Here is a 22,039-nt window from a genome sequence, read left to right as displayed (position 1 = left end):
TAAAAGCCGTGCCTCAATGATTTCATTCAGCAACATGAGCCACCATATATTGTTTTTACTGACCCCTTATACTTTCGATCCATTTATCGCCCATGTCAAAAACTTGACATGCAAGGGTGGATACTTTTTATACAGACAAGTTCCAGAATTCACTGCGCATGGCCATTTGCTCTACTTCAAATCTTCTAACAGTTAAGAAACTTTAAGCTCACCTTTGTTAGATTTCTTTTGTATGGTCAGTAGCAGTGCATTTTACTAGACATCAAAACAAGAAAATCTAGGCTAAAACAACCTTACAAAAGAAGTTAAGTCTGCAGGACTGCAGACATCTGGGCCAGAGAGACAGTGTTTCAGCCACAGGCTCTTACCAGGAGCGTAGTAATGTCCAGAGTACCTTCAATAATGCACAACATACATTTCAAAAAGGCAATCTTTAAATTCACCGGTTTAATGTCAACTCATACTACAAGTTGTAGCTTTACAAAGGAATTTTAACTCACTATTGTATTTTTTACAAAAAAAATAGCTTTTAGACGAGACTACTGGGCAAGCTTTCATATCTGTATCTTTAGAAGCGCAAATGGCAATTTGAATGGAAAAGTGACCAGGATAAAACAGACCCGGGCAAATACGATATTACATACATTTAGTCAGAACTACACTTAGAGTGAAGACAGAAAGTTAGACAACTTGCGCAGCTCCATAAAAATGTGAAAAGACAAATTATACCTACAACTTAGGAGTAGAAACCGCATGGGTGGTCTGAACTGAAATCAAAGTCCCCACCCCCACAGCGCCAGGGAATATACTATCTCATGCAAAAGAACAAAAACAGGTGTACCTTTATTAGATTTCAATTCATACACAAACAGGTAGCTGACAAGTTAAATAGTTACAGAATTGCTTGAAATGGGTAGAATTGCGCCTGCTATATGATATTCCTGGACTGAGGAGTGCCCTTTAATACTGAGCATATTTACAGTGGACAAAAACACTTCACCACTCAAAAGTATCACGGGTTTAAGACTTGTCATACAAGTCTTTAAGAACAAGCTTTTGGGCCACTGAAGAATTCACCTTCATACCAGAGTAACCCCTGCTTTTCTTCCAGCACAAGCGACCCCTAAGGGGTTGGGAGTTCCTGGTAAGCCAAGGTGAGGGATGCTAGCTTCACACTAGGCAAAAAAATCATATTTCAAAATGGGCTGTAAAAGAATTAAGCTATCAAATCTAAAACTATGAAATTTATACCCAAGGAATATTTTTTATTCTTGATGAAAAGCTTAATTTCCTAAAAAAAAAACAAACATTAAAAAAAAAGTTTCTGCCTTAGAGCATCATTTAAAACTGGGAACATATCGAATGTGTTTCAAGCTGGTTCGGTTTTCAGATGAGACAATGACCATATCAAATTCAGGATCGCGACTTGGCCAAAAAAATGGGAAGTGTTCCAATAATAGTGTGCAATGTTACTGAAGATCAATGGTCAAGTCTTAATCCCTGGACATGGACCTTGATCGAGAGCGAGACTTTGACCGTGATTTGGAGCAAGACTGTGACCTGGACGCCGCTTGTGGGGTTGCAGATTTGGAGCGATCCCTTTCCATCAATTCTGGGGGAGGAGACCTGGAAAAAGACCTGGAGCGAGACTTGCTTCGAGACCTGGACTTCGATTTTTCTTCCCTTCCATTCTCTTGAGGAATCGGAGATCTGGACCGGCTGCGAGACCGCTCAGACTTTGGTTTGGATCTGCTTCGGGAGCGTGAACCAAGATCAGACTTGGGGTGGCTCTTTGATCGAGATCTCCTAGGTTTGGATCTTGAACGAGACCGTCCCTTGCTCCTGGATCTGTAAGAGTACCCAAAAAAATGGTTTTTTTTAAAAAACGTTATTGGAAAGAAAAACTTGCTCTCACAAACGCATACTGACTACTTACTCAAGCTGCACAAAAGGGAAAAACAAATCTTGAAATTTAGGTAGATGCATTTAGGATTATTATTATTACTCATTTAACATCAAGGAATACCCAAAAACCTAGGATTAAACAAATACATGTAAGATTTCACATTTGTCATTAACGCCACAAATGATGCATCAAGGTTGGATTAATTATACCATGAGGCTAAAGGATATTTGCACCAACGTGAACCGTGATGACACTGTTGTGTTGTCCAGAAATTTCTTGGATATTTACAGAGATGTGAAAAGTATTGATGCTATTTATATGTTGTAATTTGTGTTGTCTTATACACTGATCTACAAAGATGATGGAATGGCAACAGACACGTGCACCAACTCTTGCAATCAATTCACAAAGGAAATGTTTGGTTCAAGCTACATTCCATTGGAAACTTTATTCCATTGCAGCGTTAATATTAGTTGATTGATTTATCTGCAATGCACCACCAACATTTGTATATTGAAAAGCTACAGTTGTCAACATGGCTAAGCAAAACATTGACAAAGGCAATAGTTCTTGCTAAGGCGGGACCTAATGGCTTAACTAAGAGGGGTTTGCCACAAAAATAGTAGTTGGCATAAGACGATGGGGTGTCCAACGTAGGCCCAGGAGGGCCAGATACTGGGGTTAACATACATTTCAGTTTTATTATATAGAAATGGATTGTAAGTGTTGTAGCCATCCTCAAAAGTAGTCATAACTCTGCCTACCTCCACCTAGACACCACTGCTTCAGATTGGAGGGAAAAGGAGATTAGTGTTCTTTTCACAGGGATCCCTGTATTGATGTATACGGGCTAGATATCTGCTGCTTCAGTTCACCCCCTTGCCCGGATAGCCATGTAAATTTAGAATGGAGTCTAATACCAGGCAGGAAACTACTGTCCCGTCAGGTGATTGATTATCCCCACCTTGATAGATCTGGAATTCATTCCCTCACTTGCTTATTGTTCTTAACGTTATTTAATGGTTTTTATGGTTCGGGTGAATTGTCTGCCCTTTCTATGCTCACCATTCATTGATGGACTGACATTTGATTCAATCTTTCTTGGTTTAATTATAATCTCATATACAGGCCAGAATTGTCCCAGACCGTTTTACATGGACATCCTCTATTTTAATTTTCAGATACTGAGTGCTCTTACTACAGTCCCGATTATCTCATCGTTATAAAGGTCAAAACGCCGTTGAGGGGTCATGTGTCTTTTCAATAGTGACGCACGTTTTGTTTTCTCTCACTTTGCACTGCACCGTCTGTGTCACTTACAGCATGAGCACCAGATCTTCTTTTAATGATAAATAGGGTTACGATATATATCAATTGCAAGAGATTGTGTTTTGGATTTTTAAATATATATTGGTAAAAGTTATATTGTTTAGCTGTCTTCATACATAGAACCTTTGTTAAATCAATTTGTATCCCACTGAACCATTGTGCTCTCTAAACAATGGAGTAGTGGTATTGTGTGCAATGGAGAATGGAGTAGAGTAGACTGGGGTAGAGTGGCGTAGAGTGGAATACAGTGAAGTAGAGCAGAGTGATACGCTGTGGTGTTAGTGAAACAATAGTAAAAAATAAAGCATACTCTGTTTTAACATTGAGCTAGGGTCAAAACGTATATTCTGGTGTACACTGTGGTGCCCAGAGGCGAAGTAAAGCAACTGTGTTACTTTTGTCTGTCTGAAGAGTAAACAGAAGCATTGATGTTGGTTTAATGTTTCCATTATTTCTTATTGTCCTGGTGTTTAAACACTCACATCCAGGTGAATACTTTATTTTCAAAGAATAGGGAAGAGGTGGCTGGAGGTTCTTAGAAGAGGAGTGACGATGTGGTGTTCTTTAGGAAGAGTTACTTTGCCTATTTGCCGATGCTGAACTTATGCCGGTGCAATTTTCAGACAGGACACATTTAACTGCGACTGCACAGTTTTCTGGTTTCAATTTATGCAGCAACATGCAGGCTGGAAGGGAATTTTCAAAAATTATTTGAACCTCTAGCTGGGCCAAAGACAAAGACTGAAGTCAACGGCCCATCAGACCGCCTTTTGTTCCAATCTGATCCTGGTAGGCTCACACTCCAAATGCAAATACAAAGGTGGGGAAAAGAGGCTCACAGCTTATCACTTCACAGGTGATGAAGAGGCGTGCTTTTGATTTTTAGTCCCCGTTTAGAAGAGAAATGCATGCACTGTAAGCATGTCAAATGTGTTTATCTGTCCCCAGTAGTTACACAAGTAATTTAAATGCCACCATTTTTTGTAGCAGTACTCATCCCATTGCAAGGTGTCAAGAGTACTTTACATAACATACATATTATACATAGACAATAAATCATGAAGTAGGTTAATCAATGTAAAATATGGAGTGACCTGTCCTTCACAGATCAGTTATATTAGAGGGATTACAACATATTAACTGCAAGTAACAAAAGAATCTGTGTTAAAAGCAGTAACCCACTTACCTAGATAAAATAAACATAGGTCTTCCAAGTGTTATATATGTGCTATTTAAGGGTTATGCTACAGATCTGTACACTGGACCCAAGGAGGGCCACAAGCAGGCTTCATGGGTAGAGCAATCTGCATTCCTCTTTCCTAAAAATGCTCTCACTGTGAAGTCAGCAAAAGCAAACACCAAGCGCCCTCTGAAGCCACATGACATTTGACATGTTTTTGAATGCCAAGCATACGAGATAAGAAAACAACCAGATTCAAAGGCCTGTTTACAGAGCGTTCATGGAATACACTAAACAAGATTTGGGCAACGGGAGGGGCTAACTAAAGTTGGACAGCCAAAGCAAATAAAGCCAGAAAACGTGAAAAACAAGACACAAAGCCAATGGTAAGCAACGGGAGGAATGTTTTCCTAGGTGAACTTTCTGAATGATCCCTAAAATGTAACGCCAGTAGATAAGAAACCGGAGGGACAGAGGGAGTGCAAGCACAGGAAGTGGGGGCTGGAGAAAATGTTGGGAAGCGATAGCCAATCAAAAAGCATGAGAGTGACCTGAAGGACAACTAATGGGAAATAGCTTGTAACCGCAAACCCTTTTAAAAGTGTTAGTTTACAAGAGAGTCGCAACAACTGGACATGTGGGACCTAAAAAGGAGATGCAGTTTTTTTTTAGCTAGTTCTACTGGAGGCAGTCAGCATCTGCCAATCAACTACAACAAAGCATTTTTTCCAGGCATGATTAATTTTGTGGCAGGGTAACGTGGTTGAGTAAATTATGCAGCAAGAAAAGAAATTATCGAGCATAATGCAGCACATTTTAGAAGTATTGCCTTATTAGTTTGCAATTTTTTGGGGTGAAAGCCATCTGGGCATTGGCTGTGTCTTAACACCAGATTAATACCCAATTATAGCAATAAGAAACAGGAAAGAAACTAGTCAAGCTCTTACCACAGGGCGTATCGTTCATGGAACCAAGTAGGTTACTAGCCAGAGGAACAGAAGCTGCAAATTGCGCAAGCATCTCCTTTGGACCACGAACGCCCATGAGGCGGAATTCCACCGCTCTATGAGTTTTTCTTCCAGAGTGGGGAGAAGACTACATTTTGTATAAGGAAACAATTTTTGTTTTCCTATTCACGACGGATCGAGGGCAGGGCGCTCCTTAGTGTGTGCGCACCACCCAGGTCCACTTCTCTTTTTCCTTTTGGTCCTGACGAAAACCCACACTTATAAGAGGTTGAAACATGTAGACCTAAACCTTTAATTTTAACTCACATAGCACACTTAGCTATTTTTATCAAACACTACACGTCTCTTAACACCGAAGTCTACTTAATTAGACAAAAGGTGCTAGTTTTTATCTAGGTGACCAGTCACTCAGGAATAAAGTCTTGAAGTGAGTAGGCCTGGCCGCCTTTTTTAATTCACTTAACCCTTTTTATCACTGCACATATAAAAAGAGAAAAAATACCCGCTCCACTGTAGTCAGGTGTCGCAGCACACCCTGTTGGCACTCGGCCTTCGGGGTGGGACCCCGATGATGAAGCATGTCACCAACCAGGTTGGTGAGTGAGAGGTATTGTTAAAGGACATGCTATGTCCAATAGTAAGGTTGGGCTCAAGGGCTTAATCAAGCCTTAAGCTTTAGGCGCAGAGCTTTTCTCTGCTTTGCCTTCAGGGGGCACTCCATTTGTTTTCTGTGAAGCTCTGCAAATGGCTTTCACTACGCAGAACATATGCTGTTCAATATTTATTAACTCCTTCGAGCTACATACAAATTCGAAGAAAAATATGTAGATTATGCAGCAGACGATGGATTATGTTGCAAATATATAATTATATAGGAAAACACTGCATCAGCACAATTACATAATTCCAGTGGCGCTGCCAACAAGGGACCCTTGCTGTGCGCATCAATCATTATTTAGATTTCTAATAAGTAACATGTAAAACTGACCTCAAGCTAAAAATTGATAGTCCACTTTTTCTTCTTCTTTCAAATGGTTCTCTTTCCCTCCTCTGCATGCCCCCACAGAGCACAACCTTCTCCAAGTCATATGCATTTTTGCGTTAAACTTTAACATAAACAAACTAACAATAATTGATATAGCAAAGGTCACAAGCCATACCCATGCAATCTGAAAATACCACTTCTTCTCCATCTAATTTATTAACCCTCGGGTAGCTGCATGAACTTGCATACCTCCCCAAAGATCATTCCTACTTAATGTTATCCGTAAAAAAGAAACGGGGATCAATTCACGCAAAGGTGTGCCAGAGTGCACAAGATTCACCCCAATAACCACCATCGCTTTGAGTGCAGTGGTCACCGTGATTGCGTTGGAGAAATGTACATCTGCAATTTAATTCGCACAAAAAATGGGCATCTTACCGAGACGGTGCTTTGACTGGGCTGCGTGTTCTACTACGACTGCTCCTGCGGCTCCTGCTGTGTGACCGTCGCCTGCTTCTGGATCGGGACCTGTACAGGGATGGGAATCAGACGGTCAGAAATTGCTTCGTGCAAGTCAAGGCACATTTCTGATTATTGATAACACTAAATGTACCAAAACCAATCTGAAAAAGCAACTTAAATGAGAACACAAAGAAATGTCAGTGTTTTTCACCGGTGCAAAAGTGCAAGAATTTAGAACTCTTGTGTAAGTGGTTAAAAAGACAAGCTGTAAAACAAAGCATGAATCGGTTTTTCATCACTAGACTGCACTACATACCTTGATCGACTACCCGAATAGGATCTACGGCGTCGTGGCTTATTCTCGACAAGCCTAATTTTCCTGCCATTTATCTCTGTGCCATCCAATTTCTCCAATGCACGCTTCATATCAGAATGAGACCGAAATTCGATCACCCCTTCATTAGTGCGATCTTTGTGAGCATCCGCATAGGTCACCTCACCGGCTTGCCTCATGAAATCCTATAAAAACAAAGTATTGTTAATACTTCGCATTCGGCTCAAACTTCTTCTTGCTACCTCGCAATACTAAACCACTCATCCTCTAGTCGCCCCTCTTTTTTCACTCGCACTGACTAATAATGACATCCAGATCGTAAACTTGATACATCACCACTTTAAATGCGGGATAACAAATAACCACTGGATTAACCTAACTGGGCTACAAAGTAGCGTGCTACCCGCAATAGAGAGCTTCAAAGTCAGGGTTAGTGAGCACTATGCAAATACAATTACACAACAATGTAACAAACTTTAATAAAAGCTTTAAACGCGTTTCACCTTAAAAAAGTGGCAGTTACAACAAAAAGTCAGTTAAAATGTAATGCACTGAAGAGTAAGAATTTAGCAATAGATAACTGAAAAGAAAATATTCACATTCCAGTTTCAACTCAGGCAGCTGTCGAATTGACAGCTGCATCAGTTGTTGAAATTGGAATGTGAATTGTATGCATCTCCGAAGTATAGAACTGAAAGAGGGCTATGGGGATCTTAACGAAAATTATGGGTAAGTGCATTTGTCATCACAATACATTACAGGTTCACAGGCAAGCAAATTTGTCTTTTTAAATCAACAGCAGTTGCACACTTGGTAATATACTAAGCACAATATTGCGGTGCAGAACCTAGTGTAAAGATGTTGTATCCATGCAGGAAAAATCTACATAATGACCCTTTGGGTTCCCACCCATTCTGTTGACTAAATATCGGCTAACATCCTCCCAATAACAAAACCATACCACAACGTTTCCCTTCTAAAATGCACTCCCCGAGTCACGGTATGCTGAACATCCATATGTACTTCACTTTTACATTTTCTAAACCTTGGAGCAAGTTGCATTGATTATGCTTGTCTGAAGTGTGACCTGTAGTACTACAATGCTTTTAGATTCCAGATTTGCACTACAAAAACAAAAATAAATATACCGAAGGGGGTGTGGGGTGAGTCTGAAAAGATTGAATGCCACCAGAAAAAGCTGTAGTTTTAACTAGCACCCAAAAAAATACTAGAAAGCATAACAGGTGACCAATTTCTGGGAGAAAAAAAAACCCTCCACAAATACCACGGTTCAAAGGCATAAATACAAGGCACCAGCTAAGTAAAACCAAGCACACAATGTGTTGATGGCACAAACCTGGCTAGTTGCCAGAAAAGAATATAAAACAAGGTGCAGGAATCTGAAGTTTAAAAAATGTAAAGGGCTTTCAGGTAGGGCTACACTTATTCCTTGCAATATTTGCAGGCAAACCACTGTATTTCAGTATCAACCGGCAGGAAAAAAAACATCGAGAGCTATTCCATACATAAAGCACAATGGCTCTCGTTAAGTTACAAGACTTTGATTAAATAACTTACTTTAAGGTCCTGCCAGCTACATCGACTGGATAGGTTTTCAACTTTCAGTCTGAATTCTGTACGTACAGGCGGTCCATTCTGAGTAACTGATTCTAAAAGGGATATTCAATACAAAAAGTTCTAATTACAAGTTTCGATAATGAACTTACTTTCAGGTCCTGCCAGCTACAGCGACTGGATAGGTTCTCAACTGTCAATCTGTATTCAGTACGGACAGGTGGCCCATATTTGTCTCTTCCAGACTTCTCTCTCCTGTATCCACCTTGATCGTGCACAGAAAACAGTGTAAGGGCTTGATGCAGCTTTGTGCAAAGAAAGACTGGTGAATGTTTAAAATGTAAAATTGCATATACATACTAGGGCACGAAGATATTTGCACACCTCCAGTTTTACTGTGATTTCAAAAGTGTTATTTATCAGTTTGTATTCCTCCAAGTTTAACTGATTTTGTAAGTGTTTACAAAAATTTGTAAATTCAATTCATATGTATATATATCGTGTAAATGTGAAAACAAAACGAATGCCTAACAGATGCTGCATCTAACAGATACGGAAACGTGACTGTTCCTGCAGTTATACTAGTTTGCTAAGTTTTATTTTACAGAATATTGTAAAATAAAAACTTTAACGCATTACATGCACCGATAAATGTCGTGTTTAATGAACTTAATGTCGTGTTTAATGGTACTTACATCACAGTAGGAGGATTTTGTTGGTGTGACAACAGGCAAGGAAACAGTCACCTACAGTAGTTCAGATTAGTTTTGTCTAACCCTTGAAATCCTCACCATCACCCTGCGTCTAATGGCAAAAGGCAGCTGTCATCATGGCTTCCGGTAAGGTCAGCCAAAGGGTCATAGGGCAAGGGTCACACAATGTATGGAAATGCCAAGGCCAATCAGGAAAGGCAGTCATCTTAGCCTCAATGGACTCAGCCCCCACTGGTCACTTTTAAATTGAAACATCAAGGACTCGTTAAAATTTGAAATTAACATGCAAGTCAAAATACAATGCAAACATGAAATATTGTACAAACTTTTAAAAAACACCCCCCTTCCAGACTACTCTAAAAAAAGTACCGCTAAAACAAATTCAACAGTTAACCATGCACGTATCGTGAAGATCAAACCGATCTTTACTTGGGTCCCATGAAAGACTCGTCAAGAATTAATTCCATGTCCATAATTAACAGCGGCTCAATCACCTCCACATACAAATAGCATTCTGTAATTGATTCACGCAGGCTATTTGAAGGAGCAATCCAATTTGGAAGAAATTAAAACCAAGTCAATACAAATGGAGAACTGAAGCATTTTATGCAAACATTCAAGACCACCATGCCAACGCCCTCTCGTCACCACTGCCTGGTGTCTCCCAAACCTGCCATTTTTGGAAGCCTGCTATTACTCTCAGCCCAAGTCCCAATACATTCAAAGGAACTTAGATCTGAGTTTTCTTAATCCCGTCATTTACAATCCTTGATAAATTGTAGTTTGAGTCAGTATTCAGCCATCCTAATTTGGTAATATCCCCATGAAGAAAATGTCCGATTATGGATTTCCCACCAGAGTGTTCAGCATTGCAACCGTGGGACCATGTATATCTCGAGTACAAAAAGGAAAGTTTCACAGTCATTTTTTTATTGCTCCTTCGAAAGTTGTTTCTGCCAAGCACCGATTTAGCCTGACCGTTTGCTACTGTTAACAAACCATAATAAATGAGGTTAACAGGTATGCCCTCTTTGTGAAAGTAGCGGGGATTTACAACTAGGAAGCTACACTCCTAAATCCAGAGCTCAAGCCTACCACCACATCACACAAAGCAAACAGTGGGGCATATTATCAAGACAGGCGATAAAATTATCACTGAGCGACAGAAAACTGCAGTCAAAACGGCAATAATGGGCTTAATATGCCCAATGGAATTCCAAAACGAGCACTAGCCGAATCAAATAAGATCCATGCTGCAGACCCTGGCACTTGTGTAAGTAAAAGTACACCACTAAAAAAATGAAATAGCATGCATTATTCAGACTATTTCAATCAACATCCACAACTGGTTTCTAATAAAGTTGCACCAAAGAAACAAAGGCAGACGCATTTTTTAATGCAGCAAATTGATTAATTACCACACATCGCTATGGGAAATGTTGGCAAAATGGTGCAAATCCACTATGACCACACACTAAAGTAAAAAGCAGGCACTACAAATAATGTAATTAGTTTGCTATTACAACTGAAAATCTATAACATACAATGAAATGGGACTAAACTTACTGCGACTTTGATAATTAGAATTTGCTCTGCGGGAACCACGGGCATGTTCTACAATAACCCGCTCTCCACAGAGATCTCTTCCGTTGAGTTCATACACTGCATCGTCAGCATCTCTGGAGTCTTCAAATTCAACGAAGCCGTACCTGCACAAATGAAGATTTATCAAAGATATTTCCAAACGGTACAGAAAATATGCTTAACGGTGCTTTAAACGGCTAATATACCCATAAACCAAGATACCAATGTTCTAGAACAGAAGATTGATACAGGAATATATCACCAAAAATCGTATGCTAATAGATGGGAGATGAAAGCTAGCTACTCATCTAATGGTCCTTGATGGCAAATTCTCTACGCAGCTAATTCAACAAGAAAGGTGACGCTGATCTGAAGGGAGCAACTGTAGTGCTGACAGAAGCTGTGTAAGCACATCTCACAGACACTCTTAAAATAACACCTAGAGGAAACGAGTGTCAGTGATTTCGCGGCAACCATGGGCTCAACCGAACCACTAGATGGGGGGATACTGCACTGCATGGGAATCCAGAAAAAGAATCATGCACCAGGCTTGGAACAGGTTGAGTGAAAGCAAGTGTTAGCAAATGGCACTTTTAAGTCTATTTGTGTCAGAAACGTTTAGGCTACGAATAAGGGCGACTAACTATTTAGTTCATTTCATGCACTTGATATAGTCTTTCACACCCTGGTCTTGAGAATAAGGTCAGAAACTACATTCCGAGGAGCATTATAGGTGCAGTGGGTCTAGTTTAAATGCTGCTGTTGTGCATTTATGGTGGGATGTTAGTTACCAGTGGCCTTTACAAATTTGGCTATGTGCCATCTGAGAGGAACGGTATTTGCATTCTCTAGCATTACCTGTGTCCCAAAGGTAACAGAGTAGATAGAGTGCCTTAATTGCGGACTAGAGTACCCCTTTAAAACTAGGCCATCAATAGGTGTTGGCTTACAGTGGTATGTGTTGTGAATACGTGCCACATTTGAAGTAGAAGGTTTTGTTTATGGGTCCCTTGGAGGGGATGGTTTTTATTATTGCCATGCAAGATTGTCAAAACTCAACTTTATTTGTTTATTTTAAAAGTGTATATAGCGCTTGCTAGACCAGGAGGTATCAGAGCGCTTTACATGAGGATCAGTGAGTTACAGGTTACATAGTTACATCAATTAAATCAAAGAATCACGGAGGGGGGGGGAGGAGGTGGATGGAAGGAAACAACGGGGAAACGAGGAAAAACAATGTCAGTTCACTGGCTGGGTAGGTGACGGCTGAAGGGGTGAAACCAGGGCCAGACTATAGCTGCATGTGACCGCTCTACCCGGCATCGGCCAAGGTTGCTCGTGCACAGAGGTAAGTACAAATAGTGTTGGTATCCGCCCAGAGCTACAGGTTACATAGTTACATCAATTAAATCAATGAATCATTAAGGGAGGGGGAAGGAGGAAGGAGGAAACAACGGTGAAACGAGGAAAACCATGTCAGATGACCGGCTGGGTAGGTGACGGCCGAGGGGGTGAAACCAGGGCCAGACTCCTCTATAGCTGCATATGACCGATCCACCGGGCATCAGCCAAGGTTGCTCGTGCACAGAGGTAAGTACAAACAGTTTTAGTATCCGCCTAGGGTGCATGTATCCGCCTAGGGGGCATCGTCAAAGGTCCATGGAAAGTTCTATCAAAGTTCCACCGGACATGGACCATGTTGATCCGGCTCTGAGGTGAGTACAATGTTCAAGGTTTCAGTCCAGGGGGAGTAGTCATAGATCAATTGGCAGCACCCATCCCGGAGTTATTGGGACCCAAGACTTACTTTAGGGTTGATATGCTCAACAGTATTGCTTCCAGGGGACAGGACAGTCATTCTAAGGTCAGGTATATAGAATGTGTAGGACCAGTGTGGTAGGGCACTCAGATGTTGCCCCACCCAATTGTCTTGGTGTGAGTAAGGCTGTTGTAGGACCAAGTGTAAAAAACAGTCTCATTGCTATTCTTTTGCGCTGTGGAGATCCTGATGTGTGCAACGAAATCTCGATCTGGGCACTGTTTTAGGGACAGGCACAGCCCTTGCCCGGCCCACCTTCGTGCAACTCGAAAATGATTTGCAGCCATTTTGGGGTCAGGCTTGGTTGGATCCTCCCTCTCCTTCCACCTGGTGCCTCTTGTGACCCCCGACTCACCCCAAAGCTTCCCCCTCGCCGGGTCCCTGTGATTGTATCTCATGGAAGGGGATCTCCGCTTACCTCTTCACTATCGCCGCTCCTGGCCCTCCTGCGACATTTGTTGGAAGAGTGGCCAATGTTCTGTTGGATCTAGTATTTTGAAATTTATATACAGCAAAATGAAAACGCTGGATGCATCTGCACAGTGCCACACACAACTTATTAGACACATTCTAACACTCCTTAGCACACGTATATCATAGTACTATTATATATAGGAGTTGCCACACTTTTGAAACAATCACAGTACGTAGTTGTTATTAGTACAAATTTTGTATTTATTCTTGATCGCTGGAAGTTCTCTACACAGCCACAGGCTGTGTGGAGAACTTCCAGCGATCAAGAATAAATACAAAATTTGTAATAATAACTACGTACTGTGATTGTTTCAAAAGTGTGGCAACACCTATATATAACAGTATGTATGCTGAACAATTAAGGCTGTATGCTGAACAATTTGCTGCTGTGTGTTCCTCTCTCCTCGTTTTGCTGTCTGTGCTGGCAGAGCCCCTGTTTGAAGAAAAGGGCTGTTTAGCGCTCACGCTCTGAAGCGCCTGGAGTGCCTGAAGCGCCACGGAGCAGCGCCTTTCGTTTGCCTGGAGTGCACACACCGCCACAGCTCGCGTTTCCCGCTGCGCGGGAAACACTCGCATTCCCTGGACGGCGGACTGCGACAGCTAAAAGAACTCCAAGAACCACAAACCTCTTGGCCCTGGAGCACCGCCCTGACACGCCCCCCTCACCTGCCGATAATTGAGGAGGAGGCGCGCTGTACTGGGCTGTATGCTGAACAATTTGCTGCTGTGTGTTCCTCTCTCCTCGTTTTGCTGTCTGTGCTGGCAGAGCCCCTGTTTGAAGAAAAGGGCTGTTTAGCGCTCACGCTCTGAAGCGCCTGAAGCGCCACGGAGCAGCGCCTTTCGTTTGCCTGGAGTGCACACACCGCCACAGCTCGCGTTTCCCGCTGCGCGGGAAACACTCGCATTCCCTGGACGGCGGACTGCGACAGCTAAAAGAACTCCAAGAACCACAAACCTCTTGGCCCTGGAGCACCGCCCTGACACGCCCCCCTCACCTGCCGATAATTGAGGAGGAGGAACGCGCATCGCGGGACGCGCGCGGGCGACGCCGGGCTAAGCCCGGGCAAAGGGCGGGCCCTCTGTGGCCCTCAGTGACCGAGGTAGGCCGGGCTGGGCCTGGACCCTTACATTTTCTTTTTCGCACAGCTATTATCTATTTGTGTCTGTGCCCATTTGAGTAGGAGGGCAATTCGCCGCAAACACTGTGATAGATATACTGCACCCTGGTCCTACCTGTCCCGCAAGGGACCAACTTTATTCCAGACTTTTATCCATTTTATAGTGCTATAAGTCTTTCTTTTCTACTGTGGAAAATGTCTAAAACTTTACGTTCTGGAAGGGTAGTGGGAGAAAAATCCACCCGGAAATTACCTACCATCCGCACAAGAAATAAGTCAATAAATAATCCACCTCTGAAAGGTCAATGTCAGTTATCTGAACTGTGGGATCTAACCGCTATTAACAAACCTAAATGTGCGACCCTACTCAACTCAGATACCAAAGCCCTTGAGGTACAGGAAGTACACTTACCAACTACCTTTGAGCCTCGATCTCCCCAGGCCCAGCAGGGGGCCTCCCAACTCATGGTAGGAGGGTCTCCCTCACGGGACCCTACAGACGGGAAGCCGACGATTGTAAGTGAGCCTGTTCATATACCACCGATCCCCCAGGCATCCACGAATGACAGGCCGGGAGACGATCTGTCCGCTTTATCTATTGACTTGGAACTATGGGGTCGCTACATAAGCCCTGCTAAAGTGGAATCCCTGGAGCAATTTAAAGTTCAGGGTGGAGCCACCCCATCAGGACTAATGTTGTATAGTAGCACTCCGTCACTAAACAGACATGAAATTTCTGACTTGTTAAACTCCTCCAAGAGTCCCGATCTCAATCTCCTGGATAATATTTCCATGGCGGAAGCACGAGAAAAGCCGATCTCCGAGTCCATGATCGCGCTGGAACAACTTCTTGCTTCAATACTGATGCTTTTAGGAAAATTTGTAGGCAGCTCGGACTGTATCCTTGAATCAGTTACCCAAATCTTAAAGTTACTGCTGCAGAAAGTGCCGGATTTGGGTAAGGCCTCCTCCCCTCAACATCTTGAACAACCTGCATCTGAGGGGAAAATCAAAGCCACTGGAAGCGAACTAGTTAAGAAAAATGAACCGCCTTCTCTGGTCCCTGATAAGGAGCTGCCTCATTCTGCAGCTTCAAATTGCATCAAGAATATAGTCCTCGAGATAGAGGAGGAGGATAAAGTCTTGCCTGGCCCCAAAACGGCACAGGAGTTATTTCCCATCTTTGTCCCGGATGGTGGAAAAGAACTCTTGGCCGACAAACCCCAACTTAATGAAGAAAAGAAAAAATATGGTAATCAAAAAAAGTACCAAAGCCAGCAAGAGGAAACCAATTCGAAAATATAGAAAGAAGAAGCAACGGAGGATCATTTTCCAAAAATACACAGAGGCAAGGGAGAATGAAATAAGGAATGGGGAACCTTTATCTACTTCCTTAAAAGCGGATACGGATGTGAACTTAATCACTTCAACCTCAGTGGAGGAGGAAAATGAACAAGGCAGCTTGTCTTCTCAGGAAGACTTTCCACAAATTGGGAGCCCTCTCCCAGGCTCTCCGGTTCGGAGTGCAGTAGGAGGGCCCCTTTCTTTTCCCTCCGGGACTTTAAACCCTTTGGCTGCTCCCTTTGTGGTAACAATTGACTCCGAAAATGCTTGTCCTCTTGCTCGGCCTGTAAATATGTCTAAGGCCCCTGCGGATGTGCGTGTGCTAGAATTTGTTCCATTATTTGATACTGACCTTTTATTAAATAGAGCCTGGCTCCTTAAGCGCTTTAGCGAGGTTGAATGTCTCTATCACATTCAGTCTAGAGACATAGAATTGGTGTCTCTGTTAGGTGGCAGTCGGGTTCTGAGTATTCGGGTGAAATTTTATTCCCCGATTATAACAAATCTGATTCTTGAACAGGCTGAAAATTTCCAACGTTTAGGAATTGATATACTTCCTATCTCTACCCCTGGCAAGCCAAACTCTTTCGATAAGCAGGGGCTGAGAGGTGGTGAGCAAAATTGGATAACCTCTCCTCTGAGAGACCTGAAAATTTGGGTTTCCAGGGGAAAACGCTCTGTATCGCACGTGAAGCCACTTCCACTAGTTGAGAATTCCACACTCAATGATGATAATAACCGGTGGAACTGGCTCCATAGTGCTTTATCAACAAAAAATAAGGATAACCCCAAATTGTTTCACCACCTTTAACCCAACCTTAAACATAATTTCCTGGAACGCGGCCGGATTTCATAGTAGCCCGGAGAAACTGGCCTTCTTATCCACTCTGGAGGCCGATATATTGTGTATCCAGGAAACATGGTGCATAGACAGGTTAATGCCTTTAAAAGATTTCTATGTATTGGAAGTACCGGCTGCGCCCTCTAAAAAAGGGCATGCTAGGGGGGGGCTCGCCTGTTTACTGTCAAATAAGTTCCAATGGAGATTCTCCCATTATATTGATCCCACTAGACTCTTCCACACAATAACTTTGGAAAATATGTACCATGACAATACAAAATTTTCCATGGTCATTTTTAATGTGTACATTCCGCCTGAGGATGGTTTTAATGATAAACTGAAGCGGGTCCTCCAGTTTATGGAAAATATAAAAAATTCTCCTCCTTTTCCGGTAATTTTGCTAATCGGTGATCTGAATTGTAAAGTATCAAATGCTAGTCTAACACTTTTTAGGGATAAAGCTAAGGAGGAAACATATTGCATCCCCCAGACGCTTTTCCCGCAAAACATAAGAACAAATAAAAGGGGGAAGATTTTGTTAAAAGAACTAGCAATCGGGGATGGTATTATCTTAAATGGAAGATTTCCATCTGACGTCCCCGCAAATTATACCCATAATTCCCCCTTTGGATCATCAATTTTGGACTATGCTATCGCCAGTTACAGCCTGTTTCCCTTGATTCTTGACTTAAAGATTATACCCACGACTCTGAGTGACCATAGTATTCTAGCACTATCAATTTCGTTAAATTCTCTGAATACGGCATCCTGGGCTCTAAATGGTAAGGAGGCTACCTTCAACCCAACAGCTGGAAGATGCTTCTGGAATAATGCTGCCATTAATGGGGTCCAGGAGCTATTGTCCGATACTCTCAGGGAAATAGAAGTGTGGAACGGAAATGAAATAGTTTGCTTCGAGGCATTCATGTTAAAGATTCTATCGAATGTTAAAAAATCTGCCCCGCTTAGGAAAAAAGGAGAGGTAGTGCCTCTGCCCCTCCGTAATCTGAATAGGGAGTTAAACAAACTAATCCGTGCACAGTATGCTGAAAGGGTACCGGAACGTGGGAAAGTTATCGCTAGGTTAAGAAGAAAGAGAAGCAGACTTAAGAAAAAAATTAAAAGGGACAGGGAGGATGAGGCATGGATTAAATTAAGGGAATCTGCTGTACACGGCAACATTAAAGATTTTTGGGCAATAATTGGGAAAGGATGTGGTACACGCCACTCCCCTATCCCTATAGCTATACCAGAAGATCTATGGTTTTCCCATATTTGTGATTTATATGCTGGAAATGGGACCATAGCTGTTGATAACGTCTCGGATCCGGCCCCTGATGACTCGGTTTTCTTTCCCTCTGAGAAGGAAATCGAGTTGGCTATAAAAAATATGCGATCCTCTGGGGCCATGGGACCGGACGAACTTCCGATGACGGTCCTAAAACAAGACCCACTGACCTGGAGTAAAATCCTGTATCCCCTGTTTAAGGCGTGCCATTCTTCCAAATGTGTCCCTGCATCATGGAGAGGAAGCATTCTGGTTCCTATCTTTAAAAAGGGGGCAAGGGACAGTCCCAGTAACTATCGCATGATTGCGCTCCTCGACTCCATCGGAAAGGTCTTTGCGAAATGCCTCCTGAGTTCTCTTTCCGATTGGGTCGAGGAGCGCAACATCCTGCCTTTGGAACAGACTGGCTTCCGAAGGGAACATGGCACGTTGGACAACCTGACTGCCCTGCAGGTTATTACGGATAAATATGTCCAGGTGAGAGGGGGAGTGGTATACGCCGCATTCATTGATTTCTCCACGGCGTTCGACAAAGTAGATCGGGGAACGCTGTGGAGAAAATTGGCGATGCTGGGCCTCCCTTCACACCTGTTGGAATTGGTGCGGGCGCTGCACACTGAGACCTGGTGCAGGGTCTTAATGGGGGGCGAAAGGGGGCTTTCGGCCAAAATTCCAGCTCAGAATGGCCTTAAACAGGGCTGCCTATTGGCGCCCCTGTTATTTTCCTTATATACAACTGACCTCCCTGCTGTTGTGTCCCACAGCGAGGGGATCGCACCATTGATAGGAGGGGTGCCAATGGCCTGCCTGATGTATGCCGATGATGTGTTATTGCTTGACTTAACACCCGTGGGACTGGCAAATCGGCTTCAGGCTTTGCAGGACTTTGCCATGGAGCATTATATGAAGATCAATACCAATAAAAGTAAAGTGATGTGTATTGCTGGTCGAAAGAAATGCCGCTCGACAGATTTTCGTTGGGCCATTGGAGGGCACAGATTGGAGGTCGTTACTAGTTATACCTTTTTAGGGAAAATATTCTCGGCCAATATGAGCGAGAGTCTTCACATAGAGCATTGCTCTCGCAAAGCTCTTGCCCATGGCAACGGGTTAAAGTCCCTATACCTGGCAACGGGGAGAAGACATTTTTCTAGCCTCTTGGAAGTATTTAGAGCTAAAATCCCCGCAACCATTTTGTATGGTATAGAAATAATTGAGATAAAATATTGGGACTTCTGCCACAAGACTGAGGGAAAACTCCTAAGATCCCTCTCGACTCTTAATAACGCCTGTCCACTGGCCGCCTGCAGGCTGGATTTTGGACTCAGGAGTGCCTGGGTGCAGGGTCTATGCGCCTTAATAAGGTGGGTAGCCAGTTTGGCTAGAGCGAGAGAAGGAACCCTGCGAGCTTTGCTCAAAAAAGAACTTTTGGGCAATTTCAAGGAGTTCTCCAAACTCGTTGGCAATTTCAGAAGGGCTGTGAAAATCCTGGGGTTGGAGGAAAGCGCACTCTTCTCCTATACTCCCACGCAGTTAAAGCAGGTCCTTAAGGAGGCTTCGTGGGAGTACTGTTTCCTAACCGACAAAAAAACAGTTGGCGACAAAAGGAACGTGGAGCCGCTAATCTCCTCCTATAGGTTGAAACAGCCCCAACCGTACGCCCTGTGGAATTTACCACATGGCATACGTAGGTTCTGGTTTTTATTACGGTATGACTTAATCCCTCTTAATGTGCTGCTGTCCAAATGGCATGGCACCTCGCCGTTGTGCAATTTATGTAAATTGAATAACCAGGACTGTATGCATGTACTTTTGATTTGTCCTATGTTACGTAACTTGCGCAACCGATGGCTTAAAGTAATCTGTCTACGCCTCAGCATCGTCACTTTTCAAGATTTTCTTCATGCACTTTATTGCCCACCAAATGAAATGTTTTGTGCCTATGTTTTTAACTTTTTTAAAGGATTTTTAGCTATTTATTAATCTTCTGGAAGGTGGTCCCGGCCTGGCCTTGTGGGACTGATGGTTTGCAGTGCACCTATCACAGTTCGAATAGCATGTTTTTATAACTCTTGTATTTTTGATGATTGTGTTGTTTTGTATGTTCATGTTTATGTGGCCCTCTTCTGAGAGCCAAAACATAATAAATAAATTTGAAAAATTTGAGTACAAAATAACGAAGTAATAACAAAAAGTGGTGCATAGTTTACCATTTCTTGCTGCATGACTTAGTCAACCATGCCTCAATCCGATACTCCACTGTCACATTATTTTGGTAACCCTTCTGATTTAAGTACCTGTTTGTCACACAGGCATTATACTGAACGTGGAGAGTATTCTGCTGATCAACTGAAGGGCACTCCATGAGGGGTATGGATAGCACGGGCACCTGAAGTGTCAATTCAAGCAGCCACCCAAAGGAATAGTATTCAAGGCTGTGGCCCTGCGTCAAAGGGATGAGTGAACATCTGGATATGCACACGTGTATTTTCCTCCACATCAAACTTTGTTTGCAATTCGTGTCTGTTGTGGAGTATTCATTGGCGGGTTGAAGGAGGGGGAGGGCGTGTGCAGTATACATTTGTTCAGTTTGTCGTACAAGCGCGGGCCAAACGGAGAGGCACCGCAAATAAAAGATTCTCTGGTTTCCATGCAAAATTGAGCTCACTACTAAGCCACTAACTTCCTTATACGATGTGATGGAGAACTACATCTTCTCATGACCCCTCTCCACGGGGAGCTCATCAGAAGTACAGTTTTACATGTTACCTGTAAACATTTTCGGTTTTCCCACCGCAACGAACACGTTCACTTTTCGGCAACTACTGTCATTTCTAGAAAACACAGAAATGTCCACGCCTATAACGGAAACAAAGTTTTGGGGCAGCACGAGTATGCCGCTTTGCTTAACACCGAAGGACAGTAAGTCTGCCCTGTCTGTCTACTAACCATCCCCTTTCTACAGCACTTGAATTTAGGAAAAGGGGGGGGCAGCCCTCGCTGATACTAGAGGCCCTTTCAGACAAGCCGCCATTTTGAGATGTGTGCCACGTGAACTGTCCCACCAGACTGCCACACGTTTATAGATCTGAAGCCATGTCATAGACACAAAGGTACCAGTGTACACATCTGTTCATTTACACTGCTATCTCAAGCAACATTTAAACCCAAACATCATATCATCCGTGGACACGTATCACAACACCTGCAGCATTAGAGCGCTCACACCGATAAGATGCACGGAAGCTAGATAAGTGTGACTACGGCAAACCCCCATCACACGAGACAGGCATACCTCACTAACTATACATGCTCCGTCCATTTTGTTTCCCGACCACAACATGGCAGCCATCGGAGGGGTCTATTTTTTATACAGCCAGAACAAAGATGGCGGCTACTGCTCATGCGCAATACAGCGGCAATAGAATCACTCCACGGCCCGACCAAACCATTAGAGGGCAACATTATGTGCCGTGTAACTATGGAAAGCGCCTTTAAAGCATATGAACATAAATGTAAAACTTGATGGCTCAACTAGCTCAGTGCGTACTGTAAAATTTAGACATGTACATTGAAATACAGTTGAGAAGTCTTGTCCAGGCACGCAACGTGCCACCAACAACGCAGCTTATCGCCGATTAAATATTTCCATTTGAGAGCTTTGAATCCAAAGGCTGTCACGAGGACCGTTTTATGGGGCTATACAATAAAACGAAGAGGTAGCAAATCTGTAGTTGGGTCTCCTTTCATTACCCTCAACGTACCCGTTCTTCATGTCTACCTCCAGAAGCCTGCCATAGCCGCCGAAGAAGCGTTGGATGTCCTTCTCCCGAACCTGGTAACTTAATCTGCCAATGTAGACGCGCGGCATCCTGGATACAAGAAAAGATTCGAGCTCTATGTATAACCTAGTAGGTCCAGGCAGCTCGTCAGCTTCCAAACCTCCGCAGCCTGTAAGAAGACGACACAATAGCCTTGCAGCGCGTTTTACTGCAACGTCTGACGTCACACCTAGACGGAGGGAACGTATCACGCAGGGAGCCCTAACTAGAGACGTGGAAATAGGACGGTCTTCGAGTAAAATGCCGCGTACCCATTCCAATCTACATAATAAAAAAT

General features: G+C 43.1%; 1 protein-coding gene across 2 annotated transcripts; it reads right to left on the bottom strand.

Annotated features, from left to right (window-relative positions):
- Positions 1-432: 432 nt before the first annotated feature.
- Positions 433-22,019, bottom strand: SRSF6 (serine and arginine rich splicing factor 6). 2 transcript variants are annotated; one of them, XM_086951041.1, is made up of 6 exons: positions 21,685-22,019; positions 11,019-11,161; positions 8,743-8,834; positions 7,147-7,349; positions 6,807-6,896; positions 433-1,848 (listed from the first exon to the last, which is right to left on the bottom strand). In XM_086951041.1, the coding sequence occupies exons 1-6, from the start codon at positions 21,789-21,791 to the stop codon at positions 1,494-1,496; spliced, it is 990 nt and encodes a 329-aa protein (XP_086807167.1). In that variant the 5' UTR covers positions 21,792-22,019; the 3' UTR covers positions 433-1,493. The 2 variants fall into 2 exon arrangements, with proteins under 2 accessions (XP_086807167.1, XP_086807166.1); XM_086951040.1 differs by lacking the exon at positions 8,743-8,834 and adding an exon at positions 8,892-9,004 and having other exon boundaries at positions 21,685-21,912.
- Positions 22,020-22,039: the final 20 nt, after the last annotated feature.

The sequence above is a fragment of the Lissotriton vulgaris genome, unplaced genomic scaffold (genome assembly GCF_964263255.1).
Source record: "Lissotriton vulgaris unplaced genomic scaffold, aLisVul1.2 SCAFFOLD_278, whole genome shotgun sequence".
Taxonomy (NCBI): Eukaryota; Metazoa; Chordata; class Amphibia; order Caudata; family Salamandridae; genus Lissotriton; species Lissotriton vulgaris.
Note: the sequence above shows the minus strand (reverse complement) of the source record. Positions and strands in the feature narration are given on the sequence as shown.

What these genes read in the sequence shown, in the direction of transcription:
- SRSF6 (XM_086951040.1), bottom strand. Translation starts at nt 21,791, where the DNA reads ATGCCGCGCGTCTACATTGGCAGATTAAGTTACCAGGTTCGGGAGAAG. An exon ending in GTAGCTGGCAGGACCTGAAA is followed by an intron (nt 7,350 to 8,891) that starts GTAAGTTCATTA and finishes TTGTTTTTATAG; the next exon opens with GATTTCATGAGGCAAGCCGG. An exon ending in TATTCGGGTAGTCGATCAAG is followed by an intron (nt 6,897 to 7,146) that starts GTATGTAGTGCA and finishes ATCCCTGTACAG; the next exon opens with GTCCCGATCCAGAAGCAGGC.